This window comes from Azolla caroliniana, unplaced genomic scaffold (genome assembly GCF_043228905.1).
Source record: "Azolla caroliniana isolate FFs.n. ecotype wild unplaced genomic scaffold, voAzoCaro1.0.p SCAF_13, whole genome shotgun sequence".
In the NCBI taxonomy this organism is placed as follows: Eukaryota; Viridiplantae; Streptophyta; class Polypodiopsida; order Salviniales; family Salviniaceae; genus Azolla; species Azolla caroliniana.
This window is the reverse complement of record NW_028230448.1, coordinates 20235239-20257536: the sequence shown is the minus strand read 5'-3', so window position 1 is coordinate 20257536 and position 22298 is coordinate 20235239. Positions and strand designations below refer to the sequence as shown.

General features: G+C 38.5%; 3 protein-coding genes and 1 long non-coding RNA gene across 4 annotated transcripts; 1 reads left to right on the top strand and 3 right to left on the bottom strand.

Moving 5' to 3' along the window:
• LOC147856609 (uncharacterized) lies at window positions 1–2502 on the top strand. The gene is made up of 2 exons (XM_087329395.1): window positions 1–1478; window positions 1764–2502. Exons 1-2 carry the CDS (start codon window positions 298–300, stop codon window positions 2161–2163), a joined length of 1581 nt encoding a protein of 526 aa, XP_087185521.1. The 5' UTR covers window positions 1–297; the 3' UTR covers window positions 2164–2502.
• A 4078-nt stretch (window positions 2503–6580) lies between these two features.
• LOC147856608 (CASP-like protein 2B1) lies at window positions 6581–8504 on the bottom strand. Its single transcript, XM_087329713.1, has 3 exons — window positions 8123–8504; window positions 7570–7699; window positions 6581–7034 (listed from the first exon to the last, which is right to left on the bottom strand). Exons 1-3 carry the CDS (start codon window positions 8467–8469, stop codon window positions 6810–6812), a joined length of 702 nt encoding a protein of 233 aa, XP_087185839.1. The 5' UTR covers window positions 8470–8504; the 3' UTR covers window positions 6581–6809.
• On the bottom strand, window positions 6581–22149 carry LOC147856606 (uncharacterized). Its single transcript, XR_015530732.1, has 2 exons — window positions 22119–22149; window positions 6581–6669 (listed from the first exon to the last, which is right to left on the bottom strand). It is a non-coding gene; the product is annotated as an uncharacterized LOC147856606 (long non-coding RNA).
• LOC147856607 (uncharacterized) lies at window positions 19874–22148 on the bottom strand. The gene is made up of 5 exons (XM_087329714.1): window positions 22020–22148; window positions 21421–21532; window positions 20989–21078; window positions 20570–20668; window positions 19874–20326 (listed from the first exon to the last, which is right to left on the bottom strand). The coding sequence occupies exons 1-5, from the start codon at window positions 22085–22087 to the stop codon at window positions 20228–20230; spliced, it is 468 nt and encodes a 155-aa protein (XP_087185840.1). The 5' UTR covers window positions 22088–22148; the 3' UTR covers window positions 19874–20227.
• Window positions 22150–22298: the final 149 nt, after the last annotated feature.

The window sequence follows — 22298 nt, the reverse complement described above, 5'->3', positions numbered from 1 at the left end:
CTCCTTCTTCTCCCCCTTTTCTTTGTCTCTGTGGCTGTAGCTATGGCTTTGGCTATGGCAATATCGCCCACATCGCTTTGAACCCTAATTTCCCTGAATCTTTCCTTTTCTCTACCTGTGGCTATGGTTCTTATGAGCTTTTTGCCTCATTCCGTTTCATCTGACCTTAGCTTTCATCCTCTAGTTGAGAATATACTCCCCGCCTCTGCAAAGCTTGTGATGTGGAGACGCTTAAAGCTACAATTATATCACAGAGGGATCACGGATTAAGCATTCTTAAAAACAATTGTTGCGCCAATGTTACGCTTCATGGCCCCTTCATCGACACAGAGGCATGATGATGCCCGTGTCGTCTCAGGAAACCCTAAATTCTCTTTCAAATTCAATAACTATCCTATACTGAATCAGGACTGTGGTCTTGTTCCGGGCAATTCTAGAGAAGAGACTCAATATGTTGTCTGGGGTATATCATCCCTCTCATTGTGTTCGTCTCAAAAAACAGAGCCCCACGAGGCGCTTAATCACACTGCAGGCATCTTTCCGTCTGCATGCGCAGCTCCTCCTCTTGTGGGCGATGGATTCTATGGCCGGGCAAGTTTGCATGGTCATGATGATGATGATGTCCGGGAAAGATTGGACGGCCATTGTGATGAAGTGTGGGGAAGTTCAAAGAACAGTAGTTGTGATAACCTCCTTGGAGAAAGTCTAATGGCCATGGCCAATGATGGAAGGGCAAGTGTGGACTGTGGCCATGGCCATGATGTACAGGCAGGTGTGGACAGTATAAAGAATGAATATATTGATCTTGGGGCAGCAGGTTTGCATGGCCATGATGATGACAATGATGGATCTGGTAAGGGCCACACTCCATTGGCCTCCTCAAGCAGAACTAAACATGTGTATAGAGGCCCGGACCGGGACCGGGGTCATCTTCGGGAAGCCACTCTTCTCCCCAAACCTCCTTGCAGGAGCTCAAGTTTCACAGAAGATGTGGTTGACGAAGATCGGCCATGGGGCACCATCTCCCTAGGGTCCAACACTAATGTGACCCAAGTAAAAAAACAGGATGCCCTCCCCAACCCACCATGGAGCTCCTCACCTCTTGATGTGGTTGATGAAGATCGGCCATGGCACTCCCGTCAAGATCAGTCTTTAATATCTGATGGGGCTCGATCTCTTCGTAATGGTCCGCAGGTCACGGGTTTCTCAAAAACCACATCTTGGGGTTTGAAAAATTGCACCCATCTTGTTGTGGTCAATGAGGATACACCATTGGACTCATCCCAATGCCCCCCAGAGCCTACTTATACCACCATGCCGGCCATCTCATCCTCGTCTACCTTATCGTCCTTATCCATTGAAAATGATGAATTGCTTGATAGTGATTCCTTTGCACTAGACATTGAAGTTGAGAGCTCCTACACTGGAAGTATGTCAGAGCTCCCCAACGATTCTCTTCCACCACCTTCTCCCCCAAGGTAAGAATGTCGGATGAAAATTTGATGTGTCACTCACATGTATGCCAATGCCAAAGGAATGTGATGCTTTTAAAAGATGTATTTAACAAAATGCATATTATGCTCAATGCTTTTAAATTATGCTTGTGTGATTAGCACATGTAAAGGAACATGTACATGACACATGTTAAAGATCTTAAGCCATAAAGAAAAAAAACTCAGAGAGCATTCATATGATTCACAGAATTGTTTATGTTGCATCAAGGAAACTTGTTTAACAAGAATAGGGTTTGCATTGCACTGCAGGAAAGGATTATCTCGGTTTTACTCGGGGAAATCACGGTCATTTAGTTGCCTCGGGGATGTGGTTTCATTGAAAGAGATTGTGAAGCCGGAAAATCCATATGCGAGAAAGCGGAAACATAACTTTGGAGGCAGTGGTTTTGATCGGGCTTCTCGACTCCCTCCTTTACAAAAGGGTATCGGAAGTATTTCGAAGAGATCTCTACATAACAGCGGGAAGAGCAAGACAGCATTGGGTGTGGCTTTGAGTTCAATTTTGATGAATGAGGATGGGTCTGCACAAGAGTGTGAAGCTTCTTCTCCACCTTGGGGACAACGGAAGTCGGTAGCATCTAGATCTTTCTCTTTGTCGGACCTACAAGGTGTATGTGGTATCCATGAATCGCAGTGTCGTGGATCTTAATTAAGAAGCCATGTTACATAGTCATAAATGTATAGATCGATATAGTTATGTGTAGGACATAGCATGCATGTCATGTTACACAAAGCCATTGTGGATGAGCTAATGTGGGAAAAAATTTGAATTGATCTATACTATGGTCATGTGTATCATACATATATATATGTAGAGAACTAGATATATGATGCATATTAGATACATAATGAGGATCCTTGTATTCATTCTGGAGACCATATAAGACTCTCAGCAAAGGATTTGCCATGTAATGTGGGATGCACATGTTCAAAGGATCTAAGACACATGTTGCCGATAATCCTTTAATACATATTTTGTTCCTTCAAATTGGTTCGTTTCCTTGTAAATTTTAGGAATCCTCGTTAAATGCAATGTGCAATGGCTTCTATCAAGCTATTGGGTTCGGATCATAAGTTGATAGTCTCGCTTTAATGCCCATTATTGGGTTCGGATCATAAGTTGATAGTATCACTTTAATGCCCATTTTGGCTCTCTGGGATGAAGCTTTGGTGGTTCACGGAGAAGGTTTCTCTCACTTTGGTTTATTCCTCTAGGGTGTATTGAGGCAATGGTTAATCTCAATTCTATACCCATTCCTACTTGGTTTTGACATGGAACTTTCTTCATTTCACTCTTCAAAATTCTAGATCGAATATTTTTTGCTAGCACCAAGATTCAGACAATGAATTGTAGTTGTTACGTCCATATATGGCCACATCTCCTTCAGCACACATTTATCCCATGTGATGAGTGTATTGAATGGTCGTTCGTGCATGTCAACATCCCTTTATAATACAAACAATTATCTCCATGTGGTAGTGTCTTGAATAGTCTTTGGTAAAATCACACCTTCCATTCCAAAGCAATGAAAGGATAATAAATTGGACTTCGTAGACTAATGAAATTTAGCTACTTCTAGTTTTGGGATGTATGCTAGTTTATGAATTTATGTTTGCTTCTCTTGGTGGTTGATCCCTCTAGAGGAATTTATCTAAGCACATTGAGTAGGCAGGAAGATAGTAAATCATGGTATGGTAACCAAAATTGGCCTATGCAAAATGTTGAAGGTATTTGCACCACTTGTTTTGTAATTTGAGAACCATGTACATTTGATAGTACTGGCATTCAAGAGTAGATAAAACAATTATCCCAACTTCACCCACTTTGCTTTACAGTTGAAGTGTGCACCAAGTCCTCATTTATTTGTTTATTTATTGTAACAAGCTTTATAAATACTTTGCATATGCTTTTAAAGTTCTCGCAGAATGAAACCCCTAAAGTAAATGATAATTGAAATCTGAGATGACGATTAGAGGTTGGATCTTGCTCAAAATATCTTTTAAAGGATTGTGTCTTCACTAAAATTTATATGCATGTTGACAATAATGACCCGACGACATAAGGAGTATTCATTTAATTTAAGTTGCTACATGGGTTGGGTTGTTATCCAACCAATGTAGCGACCCATTCAATGGTACACAATTTAATCTTTTTATCTATACCTTATATTATTTTTAGATGAACGGCATGGAGGGTTGTGGACTATATGAGTAGAATGTAAAAATACCTATCATGGAGGGAATGGTAGCGAGTTACAATAGTTCAAGAACATAACACAAAACTGAAACATGAGTTCAAGATGGATGCAACATATGATCAATTAATTTGGAAGATTGGATGCATTATATTTGCTTGTATCAAGATACCCTTATGGATTTTCACAAGGCTTATATTTCAATGCTTGGGATAGATGTGAAGGCTAACGATTTACACATTATATTGCATATATTGCAAGAAGCCACAACATTAGACTTTTCACACAAGGATAAACCGCACTTACCAATAGATTCTAGAGCCCATACACCTCTTTATCATCTAGACCCTTGGTTGCATACAACTATTGATGGTTTGTCTTGAACAAATTCGTAAGTATGAGTATCAACGTTTATCGCAATATTGCATCTTCTATCCCATTCAATTTTGTTATCCCCACATTTCAACTCTAGCTTGTCCCTAAACACATGTCTCTCTTCATTATAATGTGCATTTGTGAACATTGAGAGTCACTTACGAAGCCCTAACATTCACTATGTTTTGTTTTGTTCCCATATGTCATTTGGTTGGTGAACTAAAGAGAAAGGTAGTTCTTGATAATAATTGGATCTACTTGAAAAGCTCAAATGCTTTGTGTGTGAAGATTGTATGCTTATATAACAAAATGCTTGTTGGAATGCATATAAGCAAAAACCAAAGTTGTAGGATCTCTCAAGAGCCCAAACAATGGATAAGGAGGCAAGGTCCTTAAGTAAACAGGGTCAATCGAGGCTTGAGCTACCCATTGAATGTAGGAACTAGCATAGATGAAATATGCAATGAATCAAAAGTGTAACTATTGTTAAAATCAGGGAACATGACGATTCAAAGGAATTAAGGTTTGGATCAATATAATGCATATTCATGAATTTTGAGCATAAATAAGTGATTAGCCTCAAAGTAAAAGTAAGTAAGAATTAAAAGGTGATTAGAATATATTGTTTCAAATGTCAGATATGGCAAGATAAACATTAATGCTACACTTACTTTGATGTTTGATGTTACATTTTTCACCATGTTTCTAATTTGTATGCATTTCCGTGTAGAAGAAACAACTTTTGCCAATCTCAGAGATGCAATGGCAATATCAAACGAACGCTACAGAAGAGGTTATTGCTTAGGGACAAGCCCAATATGCAAAATGTGTCAACACGTTCTTAATGGGCCGTAAACATTAAAGCGCACCTACACATCCTTCTTAATAATTGAAAATTCTCCAAACTAAGAGAAAGAACAACATATTTGATAATTTTACAAAAACCTAAAGGGGAAGTGCGGTGAGCATTATAGCAACGTAATTACTATACATCATCGATCAAACTTTCAATTGGTTTACTCAGGACAAATATCACTAAATCATCAACCAACCTGTCATTGGTTTATTCTAAACAAATATCACTAAATCATCAATCAACCTCTCATTGATTAAATATTCAAGACAAATATCACTAAATCATAAATCAACCTTTCATTGATTAAATATTCAAGACAAATATCGCTAAATCACAAATCAACCTTTCATCGATTAAATATTCAAGGCAAATATCACTAAATCATCATCTACCTTTCAGTGGCTTATTAGAGACAAATATCACTAAATCATTAATCAACCTTTCAATGGTTTATTCAAGACAAATATCACTACTACAAAAAGCTCACACATGCCCTATCCTTGTTCGCCATTGCCGTTGCAATGATACACCACCAAGGAAACAAACAATACTTGTATTTCCAACATCTTTTCAACAACCAAGCTTGAAAAGTTGGTAGCCACGCTTTTGCCATTAAGGCAAAGCTTTTGACAACGCCATTAAAATCATGTTTATCCTTTAATGACCCATAAATGAACTCCTGTGTCTATAATCAAAACAAGTAATCAGGAGGTTACTTGTGTTTTTCTAAAGGTTTGAATACTTTCCCAAAAGATGTATGTCATATGGACAGTTGATGGGTGCTGGACCCATCATAGGTGAAGAGTGGCTTCACCCAACATGTAAAGCATTTGATAGTTAGTACATGCACGTTACTGTATAAAGTTTTCATTAGAAAACTCCACTTCAAAATGACTACCCACTGCTATGATATGAGAATGACACATACAAAAAGCACAAATTAGGATTGACTTCACTGTACAGATTTTAAACTCCAAACTAGCATTCTTATAGTGTGGTGAGGAGAGAACATGCATGAAGTGGTGGTACACAAGTTTCTTCATGGAGGGACCGGTCCAATGGGCCATGATGCAATGGCCAGCTTTCAATGCAGTGCTTTCATGGAACAGCCAAAAACCCGCCCATTACCCATGCACAATGTATTCATGACCCATTTAGATGCATGCACCATTTTACATGGCAATGCATGAAACATCCATGACTTAACATCATGGAACACAGACAGTAGTGGTCCATCCCTAAGACATCTATGGTACATACAAGACATAAGCATCACCATCAGCCACCATTCATGCATTCCATGTTATTATAACAATCAAAAGCAAGCATATAAAAACCAATGTAACACTATGATACAGAGCATAGGCATCCAAGATCAAATCACCTACAGTTTAATTAATACTGAACAAGCTTGCAAATATCATGTGTGGACGAGACAGATGGATTATTATTGCAGTTCCCCGGATTACCTCATTGGCAAGAGCTTGAGAAAGAGCTTCGTAGACTATTTACAACCATTCCTTCGAACCAGCAGTGGAACGGTCACCCGAGAAAACCAAAGAAATGCTCGCCACAAAAAGCTTGAGAACAAAAGAGACTTGGAACAATGTGAAAAGAATACACGAGTGTGCTCAGAAATGAAAGACTTAAATATTTTAAAGGGCAAATAGCAATGCAATGTCTCATCCAGTTTGTGACCTATCACCAATGACAGAAAGGAGCCCTAACCCTAACCCTAACCCTAAATTCACTCAGGTAAGACATTAGGGCTACTCTGCCTGTCTGTCAGAGAGAAGTATAATATTATGAATGAATTAAACACATTAAATAGAATGTATATACGATGATGGTGCTGGCTTTCTCATCATTCTAATCTTCAGGATTTGCGAAGAGGTTGAATAAAGATATGCCTGATGTGAAAAGCAAAGCCAAGAAAGCAAGGAAGGAAGCGACCAGGCCAGCCCCAATTTGCTTGCAGAATTTGCCATAGAGATTGCAGACCATCATCCAGCCCAAGCCATTATTCCCCTGCTGTGAGAACCATGCCACCTGCGTTGTAGCTGCGGATGCAGACAAAATTATGTAGGCCAACACCTGATTCATGGCAAAACCCCATAAAAAAAAAAAGTCAGTACCCAAATCAATCAACCAAACCTAAATTCTCATACAAAGAATTATCGAATTCACGATTTGTGACATGCATAATACTCAGTGGGGCTGATAGAACCATAGAAGGAGTTTATACAGAAATCAACCACAGGCAAGGCTGGATATAAAGCAAAAATCAAAACAATAAGACATTAGAAAACCAGACTGACTGCTTCCGCAGAGAGAAACTAATACCAAACTGACTGTAAAATTAGAGGCATGAGTGACCAGCTACTAAACACAAAAGGATCGAATTATTCGTACATGAGTATTATGAATCGGATTCCTGTAACATCACAACAGGTAGATGCTCTTCAATAGACGCATGTTTTTTCAAATGTTAAGCATGATCATGAGAAAAAAATTCCACGTTAGAGCGAATCAGACAAGGATTTTAGTTATGAAACCTAATCAAAGCAAGATAGCCAGCGGTTAAGCTATTAGAGATTATCAGAGTCTTGTTTGTAAATGCAAAAGCTACCTGGTCACAGAGGAAGATGGTCCATGCTAAGGCTGATTCTGGAGCTATGGATGAGTAATCGATGATGATCACCTTCAGCAGTTGCAACAGGCTATAGACTGTAACTATTCCCAGAACAGCGACAGTATACCTGCAACGATGCACACATTAACATGTTTCTTAGAAACCCCTAACAAGATTAACATGTTTGTTAGAAAACCCTAACAAGACTCACTACTAGCTAAAGAAAGCCATGAAGGTGCACACTTGGAATCAGCAACCACAGAAACAGGTATGGAAGGGGCAAATACATCAATTAAATCAACTGCCTACATCCTACATGGGTTACACTGTAACCTGCACAGAGCAGCTAACTGTCCCATGACAGGGTAGCTGAACAACAGAAAGAACAGTGGCACAAGGGAACTAAAATACACAGCACAAGGGGACGACAAACAGAGGAAATAAGAGAGGAATGGGGATCTAAACAGGAAAGAAACCAACCCTAGGATCCGAAAGGAAGCAGATATTCAAAAGAAGGGAGTGATAGAGAGAGAGAGAGAGAGAGACTTACACGAGGGCTTTGGCATCAGTGAATCGAGCCTCTTGTACAATTGTGGCGGTGTAGACCTGGAAGGAATTGGTCTGTTTGTCTGTGATGAGGAAGACAAAGGCAGAGAGGGAGGCAATGAGAGCCGTTAACCTGAGGGAGAACTCGGCTCTCTTGAGCTTAGACATGGGAACTCCAGGAACAAGGGAGGCATGGCTGGAATGAGTTACGCCGAATGTGGAAGCTGCAGTTTGATGAGAGCTTCCGTTGGTGGCTATGGAGGATGCCATGTCTGGGGCCGTGCCCACATGTGGATGCTTCACAAACGCAACTTCAGCTTGAGCTCCTTCGTCTTCATGCTGCTCTCCCATGATATATATATATATATATGGTGCTTACGCCTGCTGGCTTTGTTATACTACTGACTGCAGATAATAGACAGACAGACACAAAGAAGGGTGAAGTGAGGAGAAGGATAGATCCACTTGGTTACAGATAGATTGAACCAGATGTGTGTTTTGAGTATGCAGGAGACTATGGAGTGAGTCAAAATATCAGTCTCGCTTCCTCTTCCTCTTCCTCTTCCTCCCCTGTTTCTGAGCTTGTCAAGGCAATGATCCAGATGATGATTATAACGATGAAACAGACCGAGGTACCATAGAAACACAGAGAGATTGTGTGTGTGTGTGTGTGTGTGTGTGTGTGTGTGTGTGTGTGTGTGAGAGAGAGAGAGAGAGAGAGAGAGAGAGGGAGGAGGAGAAGCGGGAAGGATTAGGTCACAGAGAGAGAGGATAGGTCTTTAAAGAATCAACAACTCAGGTAATGAAGGCGTGAAGAAAGAAAGAGGGAAGGAAGGGCTCCGGCGGGTGGGGGGGGGGTAGGTCCGTGTATTAATCAGAAACCTCTTTCCTTCCTCTTCTTCTTCCCTGCTTCTTGTTGTTTCTGAGGGCGAAAAAGGAAGAAGGGTAAGCTCCTACAATTACTCAAAACACACACACACTCTCTCTCTCTCTCTCTCTCTCTCTCTCTCTCTCTCTCTCTCTCTCTGCTTCTTTCTCTCTCCTCATAATTAGCTTATAGACTCCCTCTGTGAGTGAGTGGCAGAGAAGAAGAAGAAGAAAAAAGGAGGCGACTTGACCTAAAATCACGACACGTAAAAAAGGGTGTACTGGAGGCAGGGAGGGGAGGGCATCATACTCCTTCTCTCTCTCTCTAGAAACAAAAAAAAAACCCACCCCACCTCTCTCTAATGATGGCGGTGCACCTCTCTCATCTCTCTCTCTCTCTCTCTCTGCCACCAGCCTCCCCCTCGCGCGCATTTAATGCTTCCCAACTTGGAATTAAATGCACTCTAGACTCCTCTCTCTCTCTCTCTCTCTCTCTATCTCTCTCTCTAATCAAAAGCTACGCAGGCTAACCTGCTACACCGTTTCTTTCTCCGTCCAACTAAGCTGTGAGCAGAGCCAGAAAGAAAGCTAGAGAGCCAACCCTCTGCCGCCTAACCTGCTTGGCCTGCTCTGGTGTATGGTATGGTATGGTATGGTATGGTATGGTGTCATATGGTATGGTATGGTATGGTATGGTGTCATATGGTATGGTATGGTATGGTATGGTATGGTGTCATATGGTATGCTATGGTATGGTGTCATATGGTATGGTATGGTGTCATATGGTATGGTATGGTGTCATATTGTATGGTATAGTGTCATATGGTATGGTATGGTATGGTGTCATTTGGTATGGTTTGGTATGGTATGCATTTGGTATGGTGTCATATGGTATGGTATGGTGTCATATTGTACATATGGTATAGTGTCATATGGTATGGTATGGTATGGTGTCATTTGGTATGGTTTGGTATGGTATGCATTTGACCCCACTAGCAAGTATTCATATATTATTATATATATCTGTTGGACTAGGCAGCGTTTGACCCACGTTCACTATTAGTTTTTAATTGCCCCCGACTTATTTCGTTTCTGTAATGCAATGCCCCATCTTGGCATTCATCTTCGTGCGCTTCTCTTTTCTGAACTATACAATCGATTTGCGTGACTAGCTACCCTTTCCATGCACTAATATTTTGCATATCAAGACAATGTTAGTGTTGAAACTTTTTTTTTTTTCCAAAAAAATCACTACTTCCCATTAGTTAGCAAAAGAATTACATCGAAGAACAGCCATAATCAAAACAGCATAATCCTCACCTAACTATTTACAACAAGAGTAACCCACTGCCTCTTTTCACATAGTGACCACCATGGTGACCACATATTCACAACGAAGCCAATGGCGGAAACAGCCATCTTGGTGCTTGGTAATTCCATTTAGGACCAGACGCTGAATTAACCATCATAGGAGAGCGACCCCATTTCAGCAAAAACTTTGAGCGAGCCCTGTCTGCTGCATCCGAGTTCCCTTCAATTGAGTTGTACTGTCCGCGCAGCCAAGATACCAGCTCGAACCAAATGTTTAGCAACACCTCACCGCTTGGGAGTTTTCGCATCTTGGCATTCATCTTCGTGCGCTTCTCTTTTCTGAACTATACAATCGATTTGCGTGACAAGCTACCCTTTCCATGCACTAATATTTTGCATATCAAGACAATGTTAGTGTTGAAACTTTACACCGGTGACCACACAAAATAACACGACCATACAAAATAACACAACCATAGGCAATGTTACTTACTAGCCTAGGGTTGTGTTCTCTTTATGTGATTGCTGATGTAAAACACCTCCCATCAAACCATCAAACCATATGCCTAGCAACCACATTTTGGAGGATGCTCATATACGTGTTCTCCATTTTCAACCTTGTAAAATTTGAGAAATATCCCTTTTGTGTATCTTTTTAGCCACATTAGCCTATGATTTCCTATTGTCTCTCTTCTAAATCATCCAAGAACCAAATTATTGTCATTTTCTGAGCAACCCATCTTAGACCAACCCCTTTCATTTATATGTGTCAATGCTTCCTCTCGTTACCTCAACCATTTGGCAATGTTTGATGCATGGACACACGTTGAATCCTTCTAGTTTTATTCATAAAACTTCTCATGTTCCTCTATGAGTTTGTTACCCAATCGAACAATGCTATTGTAGGTTGAATCTTTTCTTGGCTCAAACTAGCTTCTACCTCTTTCCTCCCTTTCTAACTTCCCCACATTATGCTGAAGTATTACATACAACAACTACTTCCGACACAAACACATGTATATGTATACCCTCACATGTATGTACGTACTTGTTATCTCTGACCGTGAACACGTTCTTTGTCACAAGGGCATAAAGTAACGAGAATGTTATATATTGTGTTGTATATTTTGAATCAAGGAAGACATTGCTTCCTATTTTGAGAGGGGTTTGGACTATTGCACAATTATGTGTAGTTTGACAATAGCAATCGTGGGGAACCATGAGGATCAACTCGAGGCTCCTTAAGTACTCCGCCATAATCAAGATAAAGATGACCCACGAGTCTCTACACTTCAGGAAGTTTTCAACGTTACCAATTCTATCCTATGTAATCTCTTTTTATAGGTATTTAGGATATCCTATCTCTCATTTGTCGAATAAACAACCTAGCATATGCATATTGTTTTGGTCCCGTTGGCCTCTTCAAAGGTATTCATCCACTTCTTCACAGTTGAAATCACCAAATTTGGGACTTTTTTCAATCTACTCTTCTTTATTAATCTCTTTATAACTTATATTTATTATCTTGTTTTTCTTTCCTAGAATTCCTTTCAAACTCAATACATTTTTGGTATTTTCTCCTATACCTTAGCTTGTTGGACTGATTAATTTAATTCTTTTATTTATCTTTTTATTTTATAGTCCAAGCCCTTCCTCATTCTCTCACTACATTACCATATCTACTTCTATTTGAGAGGGCCCACAAAGTGGTCAATGTATGGTTTGAGTAGGTATGTCTGGTTTAAAAGTGTTAATAATTAATGCCTATACAACGTGGATCATGATCGAGTAATTGAATTCATAAAAGTTATTGCAAACATACTTGTTTTGGGCCTTGACTCGAGGGTTAGGTTTTCCATCTAGAATCAAAAGCCCGAGGTTGACATCCAATATATAATTTGTATTTCAAACTCATGGACACCGCTCAAGGTTCTACGTAGATTTAATCTTTTACTTGTGTATTATATGCGTACGTAAGCATCGTTGGTGCAAAATGACAACTAAGAACATTATATTTGGAGCATAGTGGCCAAACTTGTATGTGAACATTGTACGCCGTCCTACAATTGGCCATCCATCAATTAAGTCCCACATTCTTAATTAATCAAGTACCCAAGTGTGAGCAAACAATCCACAAAATTTCCACAAGTCAAAGAATACAACCAAGAAAATATATTATTGAGCAAAACAATTGTGTGCATAATTAATTCTCTTTTCTTTTCTTTTTCCAAAATAGTAACTTCTCTTTTCTTAAGAAGATTAGTCATGTTTTGATTCGCTTATCAAATTGCAATTAATAATAAAGTGGGGTGGTATAAGAAATAAGCAACCAAGACAATGACAAGTTTGCTACACCCAAAAGTGAAATCTTAAATAGAAGTCAAAATATTTATGTTTAAAATCTGTTGCGACAAGAAAAGGTTCCGGAGCATCCAAAGTTTAGGTCAAATATTAAATTGAATTTGTTGGTACACAACATATCACTAGTTTGGAGAGATGTTTTAAAAATAAAAATAAAAATGGGATGTGAAGCCTACAATTTGTAGCTACAATGATAATTGTATGACATTTGCTTGATAAAAAAGAGGACGTGAAACCAAATTACAAGCTCCTTGAGGATTCAAGACATTATGAGAGATAAGCGGGACAACTCAAAAAACATTATGATATTACTAAATGACTATAAAAATATTGAACTATCAAAGCGGAAGAAGGTGAGCACTATAGTGTATTTTGATGTTCTTGTTGGATGCTACTTCTTACTCAAATGTTCCTCTTGAGAACTGTCTCGATGTCGATGTGCATGTACGTACTATGTTTTTGTTGGAAAGATTGGCAAAAGTGGGCGTCAACCAAACTCGCGCTACTAGCGTATAAACTTACGACTTGCACAAACTCTAATCCTACTCTACAACATAATCACATTTATGTGATTAATGATGATCATACTTGTTCTTTAGAGTGCGAAGATACGCGTTCCATCATGACTTAGCTTCCATTAATCCAGTTAAATAATTACAAGGTTAAATAGGTATAAAGATCAATCCTAGGCTTGAGATAAGAAAAGTGATCAGAGAGAGAGAGGCTTTAATACTCTAGGGAATAGAATGAGGAAGAATCCTTACAAAAGGTTTGTAGTTTCATCTTTATAATCCTTCCTTATTGAAGATTATTATAATTATGTCCCTTTTCACAGTTGGGATTGTATAAAGGTTAATAGATACTACAGATTATACCTCAATTACAAGGTTTAGTTCATTCTCTTTGTTGCCCTATATCTCCATGATGTCCTTACAAGTGTATCCTCATAGAAGGTGAGATGTCTAGTGGATACTTAATGTCCCCTTTGACTTGATGCTTGTGTGTACACCACGTACAGTGCCATTAGGAGTGCTATAGGGGTGGAGATTTCTCAATTTTGTGGACATATCAATAAGACTAGGGTGTGGTTGAAGTGTGTGTTAGATGGAGAAGAGGGGTTTTCGGATGTTTAAGTAGGTTAGAAGTGTGAGAGGAGAGTGAATTTGACATGGTTGAGGGGTTTGATGATGAGGATGAAGAGTTTCATAGAAACTAGAAAGTTTCCAGGTTGGTAGGAGTGATGGGTTGTGGCAAAGGTGTGGGTGAGGCAAGGAATGAGACTTTGAAAAACCGAGAGGAAATTGTGAGGAATTGTGGGGTCTCATTATTGGGCCATATCTACATCCTTAATTGCGAAGAGAACGTTGATGTTACTTCCGAAAATGAGAAAGGTTTTTTTCATTGACTTAAAATTGTGCGGACATTTGAAAAATCTGAGCAAAATGCTTTAAGAGCTTCCTATTCCAAATATAGTCTCTTGACAAATGGGCTAACAATGATACTTTGTCTAAACCCTCACCACATGAAGCACGTAGAAATAGGGAGGCACTATCAAATCCTTACACACACCAATCCTAGGAACTACTCCTGTTGAACACCTGAAGTTAGATGTAACTTTGATCCAACAAGTCCAACACCTTTAAGAGTCATTGTCAAGGAGAGAAGGATGTCAAATGGTTGAGCCCCCCATGATAGCTCACTCAAACTTGAAGAAAATCCTCATTGAGGCTAGTGGAGCTCACCATAGAAGAGGTATTGAGATCAGATCCTATCAGTATGAGGTTGGGTTCACCGTGTCACGAACCATGTTCTTGAACCTTTGGGTGCTTAATCCTAGTGGCACCTCCCCTTTCTTTGCAACACTACCCAAGGTCAAACAATTTTGTTGTCACCTCACCACAAACCCACCCCACCCCACGCTTTGTCCTCTTCCTCATCATTGAGCTTTGTCTAATTTCCACAATGCAAAACAAAGGCGTGCCTTGCATATGTTCATATATTTGTCAACCTTCCCAAAATCTTGCCACGTGAACAACTACGAAGGAAGGTACGCATGTCGTGGATCATGGACGACTTCATCAATGATCGTCTTCATATTCTAGATCGCAACACCCATGCCTCCATTCATTTCTTTTCCCTCCTATAGTCTTCCTCCAATCACCTCTTTTTGAAGCCAAGTTTTCCATTAGTTAGATCATCCACACTAGGCCTTGTGTTTGATCTGAATCACGGCCCTACCAAACATCAAATGTCCCTACAATTTATTTTTTAGTTTTTAAATATCGTCTATTGGTATTAAAATTTAAAGTGGCCAAAGGCAATTTACAAAATAGTCCATTATTACATTGAATATTGCATATCCTATTACCATTTTCTATATCTATTAAGCTACCGCAAGCCTTCAAGTAATGAAGGTGATAATGTTTGGGGAAAGGCCCTCATTTTGCATCTGCTTGAAGGAACGAAAGCTTCATGAACTTGATTATGCTTAGTATACCCAACAATGAGCACGTTCCAAGAAACAACATTTCGATTAGGAAACCCTTTCAACACTTTCTCCGCTTTTGCAAGAATCCCACATTTGACATACATAATCCACCAAGGTGGTACCAAGTACAATATCCCCCTCCAATAACTGCGCACTCATGATTGTGTCATGAATTTGCTCTCTTATGTGCATTGTTTATGTGCTTCTACAAGCTTTCAATATACAAATGAAGGTGATTACATCTGGAGAAAGCCCCTCACTTTGCATGTGTTCAAACCGCACAACACTTCATCACATTGCCCTTGTTGGACAAAAGCAGTCCCCAGTATAACGTCTTTATCATGCAAGCCTCTACACACACCTTCCTCATGAATTTGTTTGCCCTTATCTAATGCTCCTATGTTTCTACACGCCTTCAAACTGCAAATGGGACAATGCCATCATTCTGAATCTATTTAAAACATTCCAACACTTTGTGGCCTTGACTCTCTTGTTTCCATTTGATGGGATTTGTGTAGTTTGATAGGTGGGGTGGTAGAATTACATTTGTTAGCATTTTGTTTGTGTTTGGAGGTATGTCACACTATTAGACTATGATCATGAATGGATGTTGTATGCTTAGAAGACATTTTAACTTAGCAAGGCTTTCACTTGCTCTTCCTCTTGACTAAGTTTTGAGCTAAATGACTACTTATACACCTACTTCCGAGACCACGACCATCAACACAATATACACTTACTTTCCCACTCTTTTATTAGAAACTAGGTTAGGGTCGCATGACTCCTCATACACTTACTTCTAAGGCCATAACCAACAACACAATTTACACTTAATTTCCCATTCTTTTATTGGAAACTAGGTTATGATGACATGACTACTCATACACCTATTTTTGAGGCCACAACCAACAAGATAATTTACACTTACTCTACCATAATTTATTTTATTGGAAAGTAGGTACCAAGTGGTCATGACTAGAACTGAGGGATGTGGTCTCTTGTTGGAACCATGCAAACAAGTATTGGGAGCTTGTTAAGAGTACATAGTCAATCTATTAACCATTGTTGCGCACCCAAAAGATCACAATATGGCTAGTCACCATTCTTGGCACAATAATGTTCTTTTGTAGGGAAGTCACAAACCATATGGGGGCCTTAAATTTAAACTTTTTATCTTGGATCTATGGGTCGCAAGTGCACTTCTCTTCATCTATATTTATGTGTAATGTCAGAATACCTTGTTATTATGTTGACTATCCTCTTGTCATAGTTCCCAATTGGCTTATGATCAATATTTAAGGATGGAGATATTAAACCTCATAGTGTTGTTAAAACCAATGAATAGGACATTATTTCCCTTAACATTCCATAAAGTGGGGCACAAGTTCATTTGGGTTGATTAGTTGATGTCATTAACATGACAATGAGAGGGGATGGCTCTCTACTTTTACTAAGGCTAATGAAGTTTGGTGGATTATAGATCAATGGTTAAATCTATAATCCACCAATCTTCGTCATCATTGGTTTTGTGCTTGAGTTTTTATCTTGGCCCTATTGATGTGATATTTGTAGGTGGCTCTTACTGATAAATTGAGTTGTTGGCAAAGTTAAACTTGAGTATGCTTATGGAATTTTTGAAAGTAGTATTGCACTTAACATCTTTAAGTTCACCAACAACAAAACCTTGTGCATTCTACTACCATAGATTGTGTTCAATTAGCATCTAGTTTGGGTGTTTACCTTTAGTTGGCTATTTTGACTAGAGCTCCGTGTCTTTATTGAAGTTCCTTAATGTTCATGATCATTTCTTCTTTAATACACATGAGGTCTTATACTCTTTTTAACTCTAGCAAACTCTTCTTGAGGGAGGGAAAAGTAGAAGTTCTAGTGGAGCCCCACTATTCTCATTTAAAATGATATTTTAAAACCCATGAACTTGTCATTGGTTTTTTTATTGTTGGGAAGTGGTGGAGGCACAATTTATGTACTTTTTGGGGGTTCTTAAGAATCATGATAACCAAACCCTTCTATGAACTTACTAATGAACATTTTCTACGTTAGTTGGAATTTGAAAACTCAAAAACGATAATTCACCACAATAGGAGTTGTTGGTAGTATCAAGAGGAGTATTCACCAGAATGGGACTTGTTGATGCTCATAACACATGCACTCACAACAATGATAGTTTTTTAGGGTCTCAAGTTCACAAGCACTCAACATGATGTGAGTGGGAGCTTATGAAAAGCTCATCACAAACATCATAAGGTGATTCTCTCCCACAATAAAGCCAAACATATAGTCTTCCAGTGTTATTACTTCATACTACATTGTTCTTCTTGAGAACCACTTTAAGGTTTAGGTGTGGGGACGTATCACCATCTACCATTTTATTGGCAAGATAGGTGAGAGCAAGAGTCAATTTCTTTTGAGTTACTTATGTACAAACTAACTACTGAATCAAACTCTAATAATTCTCTATAACTAAATCACATTCACATGATTAATGATAAAATCAATCATATAAAAGACTTTACCAAGTTTGATGAGTTTCCTTAGAGAATGACGATGACGGGAAATTACCGTCATGTCTTAGTTTCCGTTAATTTGCTTAAATAATTGTATATTTAATTAGATACAAAGATTAGGATTAGGGATTGAGATTAGGGAAACAATTAGAGGAAGCAAGTGAGAGTCACAACTAATTGAGTTCTAAGGTTTATAATGACAAAGAACCCTTAAAAGTTTTATATATTCACGTTTATAGTTCTTCCTCTTTATAAGATATTACAATTATATCTCTTTCACCATGGTGTTTGTGTTGTTAAAGCTAGTGGTTGTGATGGCAACTCTTGTGCTATGTAGGACCGCACATGTAGTATTCTTCGTGTGGGCTCTTCTCAGACCAAAGTATAAGTTTGGTGGCAAATTTCTTGTTTAGGCAGGCGATGAGTTGATGGCCATGCGTTGTTAGCTAGCCCATGCTTGGTGGACTCAATGAAGTTGATGATGCAACCTTTGGCATACTGACCGACTTGATGCAACAAACAATAATCAATGTAGTGTCGAGGTTTGTTGCAATAGAATCACCACAATTGTGGGGCTATTGAGAGGGGGGTCAGGCCCATGGAGGTTGTGGAACAAGAGGTTGCAATGGATGATGGAGACTATCCTAGGGTGGTGTGTGATGCCCATTGCCCATATTGGTCAAGGTAACCTATAGAGGTGGCCTTAGTGGATTTTGACAATCGTGAGTCAATCCTGAAGGTCACCATAGTTGTGAATTGTGATATTCTTGGAAAAGTGTGGTGTTCATGGTGATATATATCTAGGGAGACTTCCTCACTATTTGACAAGTTCATGCCATAATGATTGTTGAAGTGGGATTTGTGATGATTGTTGCAGTGGATACGATGTCTCATGCTTTTGGGAATACATGTTGTTGTGCAAACTTGAGTTTTTTTTTTTGTGTGTGTGTACTACTCAAGGGTGAAGGTTTAACCTTTACACCCACAAATTTTTTTACATAATACTCCCTTTCAAGTTAGGGTTTATAATGAGTGATTACAATGGAATAGTTGCTAGGGAATAGGAAAGTAAGCATGGAGGAATGGCTCTTGAGTTTCGGTGGCTCGAGCTCACAAGCAACGATCGTCACACCTTTTGTTGTCGAAGCTTTCCACACCCTTTTTTGCGTCCTTCTCTTCGAGATCCTCCTTTAGTTGTCTTTTTCCCTTGTTTGAGCAAGAAGAACCCCCTTAGAATAACCCAAATCCAAGATGAGAAAGAAGTGGCCAATGTCTAATCATAGTCCAAAAACTCTTAGAATAAAAAGAAGAGGGAAAAAAGCCTAAAATGGGGTAAATGTCATCTAATTACCTTGGGAAGCAAGCAATTGGGGCATTGATTGTATTTAAGTTTTAGAATGCACTACATGCAAGTTTGTCAAGCGATCAAGCCAAGGCGTGTGTGAGCAAGGGCTTGCTAATGGTGGACTCCAAGATAGCCTTCAAGTGGACTTCTCCCGATTACATTGGAAGGTAGTAGATTAGTTGTTCAAAAGTATCTGCAAATTATGTACGGATTTATGGAGAAATGGCATGTTGTGCAAAAGTGTCTAAATGCCTCTTAAACCGAATGGGTTCTATTGAGCATGCAGAAGGCAGCAAGTGTGTGTGTCACTGTGCAAGAATCAATGGCATTGATTTTCTAATATTTAATAGAGGGTTTAGGTTTTGGCTTTACCTGAAATAGGGGAGCAAGAAGAGTATCCTTAGACTAAAAGGGACTGAACTTGCATGAGCAACTAGAATTGGAACAGAAAGAGGTGCCTAAGTTTGACAAAACATGTAGGTTTCTAGCCTAAAACATGTCATCATTGAGCTAGCTAGATAAATTAAACCATTTAAATGATCAGGGAGCACGATAGAATGATAAACCAAAATGTGCATGTAATGAGAGTAATGTGTACATGTTTAATTAGAAGTTAGCAATCTAATGCATAGCAATAGCCTTAACAAGACAATCCTTTTGCTAATATCACATATTACAATATCGAAAGCACTATCAGTACATACATTAGAAGTCAAGTATTTGAAATACTTTTGAGGGCCATAGTTATCGTGCACCCAGATATTACAATATATAAAACAATCCATAAGCCCTATAAGGTTGTGAACATTTTCAAGGGCCAAAACACAACATGTTGCTAATATCACATATTACAATGTCTTAAGCACAATCAATCCATACATAGGAAGGCAAGTATTTGCAATATTTTTGAGGGGCATAAGTTATAATGCACCAGATATTACAATATACAAAGCAAAATACATAATTTCTATATGGTTGTGAGCATCTTCAAGGGATGTAAGAAACCCCAAAAAGTATGCTATATCACAAGGTTCAACCTACAAAATTGATGCAAAAATGTGCACACTACACAAAACTCCGAGCAGAAAAAGTGTCAGACAAAGGGACACTGAAGTATTGGAGGCTTATTTTCCACATACAAAACAAAACTCTGGAAATTGGTGCTCTTCGGTGCTCTTCCTCTGGAATTCAACCACTTTATGGCCCCTTCCTTCAATTCGCCTTTGTTTTAATGACTCTCTTCTTTGACTTCTTGGATCCATGATTGTTTGCTCCCAAGAAGAAGAGAAGGGCTCCAAAGAGCGAGAGGTTCTATATTGGAATCAAACTTTTAACTTTAATAATAGAAAATTGATCATACAATTAACTTAACACAATGGATCAAAACTTTCACATAAAAAATCTAGTTTTGGCATACAATCCTCAAACTCAAAACATAATGATTAAAAAATTTCAGAAACTATTGAAGAAAATGGAAAGATGCGAGTTAAACAGTCATTAAAAAAATTCAGAAACTATTGAAGAAAATGAAAAGATGCGAGTTTTCATATTCACCGTTAAAAACTTGTAAAATTCTTCAGCATATTGTGAGGTTGACGGTGCATAATTGTAGAAGTCGTGCATAATAGGCGTGAAAACCGCCAGGAATATCAACTGATAAGAGAATCACAAAACTAATCCACATAATTTAAAAAAGTGTTTAAAATAAAAACCTGATCTATGTTGTATTACAAACTGAATTTCCATTTCCAAATTCTTTTGACACAAATAAAAAAGGTCACAATCTTGAAACAAAAATCAAAATAATTTTTTACAATTCAAAAAGCAAAATTTGACTCAATTTACATATCATTTAAGAGAATAATTAATGGTTTCAGTGTGAAAAACTTTCGTGAAGAAATTAGTGCATTTGTTAAAGTACCAAAGTTCTTTTCTGGGAGGAATTATCTGACAAATGTAAAGAAAACCAGTACCAGCGAATAAGCTCCAAGACTAGATCCGAGTGTGAAAAGTATTCCGCCAAGACCTTCCAATGCTATCCATCCAATAACCATGTGTTTGAGCTACAAAACAAATGCTACCAATTGTATAAACAAAAGAATTGTCTTGGAATATAATGAAACAAACAAAAAAAATCCCCGATAAGCATTTGTAATTGTAAATCTGTCATTTGTATGGATTGCAATTGTAGATAAATTATTGTTTGGCGTTTCATATGGATTATGAATGCGTGCAAAAACTTTGGGATTGCACCCTCTCAAGCTTTTCATATGTCCACTGAAAGACCCTAACTTAAAAGTTCCTGTTATGTCTCCAAATGTTGCTTGTCAACCTCGAGAGACAGGGGTTGGCCAAGGGCATTCGGGAGTCATTTCAATTAGAATAATCGCGATTTTTATATATACCTCAATCTCAGGCAGTAAAATGCCAAAAGAATTAACATGACTCCGTAGAGTAGTGATCTTCGGCTCCATCGCCTTCAAAATGCTCCCTCCATCATGTCCAAAATCATTGATTCTGCTTGATACGATACAGTCGTAGATATAGGTTACAAAATATAAATTCGCACAAGTTTATTGATGTGGTATAATTCCTTCATGTAGCCATATAGAAATCATAGAATAATGTAATATCTCATAAAATATGATATTGCCACATAATACATTTAATCACGAAAATGCTTTAACAACATTTTGGCATTCACAAATCAAGCAAATAAAAAGAAAGCTTTATATTCCTTTGGCACAATTCAATCGCAACATAATACTTCTTTCAGAAATCATTGATCATAAGCTCACAATTATCTTACCAGATAATAAAAAGAACAAGGTAAAACCCTAAAAACAAAAACAATTAAAAACCGTAGATGAGTAAGACGCAACTTTGATTTGATCCATCACAGTCAGAAGAAAGAAGACAAAAACAACATAACAAATAAAATACGATAAACAGATAAAAGCGAAAAGCAATAAGGAAAAAAAAAGGCAGGGAGGACAGAGTTTACTTGTGCCAAGCCGAAAGGATGAAAATCGAAGAGAAAAGAAGACGGCCGAAGAAGGAGGTGAACCCCATGCCTGCAGAAAACCCTATAAAAATCCAAAACCCTAACCCTAACCCTAACCCTAACCCTAACCTTGACTCTTCTGTCTTGAAGAAGGGAGAGTAAATATAGAAAGCTTTTAATGCTTTCCTTCCCACCTTTCATTCCTTTTTTTCAAAATTTCTACATACATGCGTTTATGGTTTCACACCTTCAAAACGAGGTGGTGTCTCTCCATCTCTA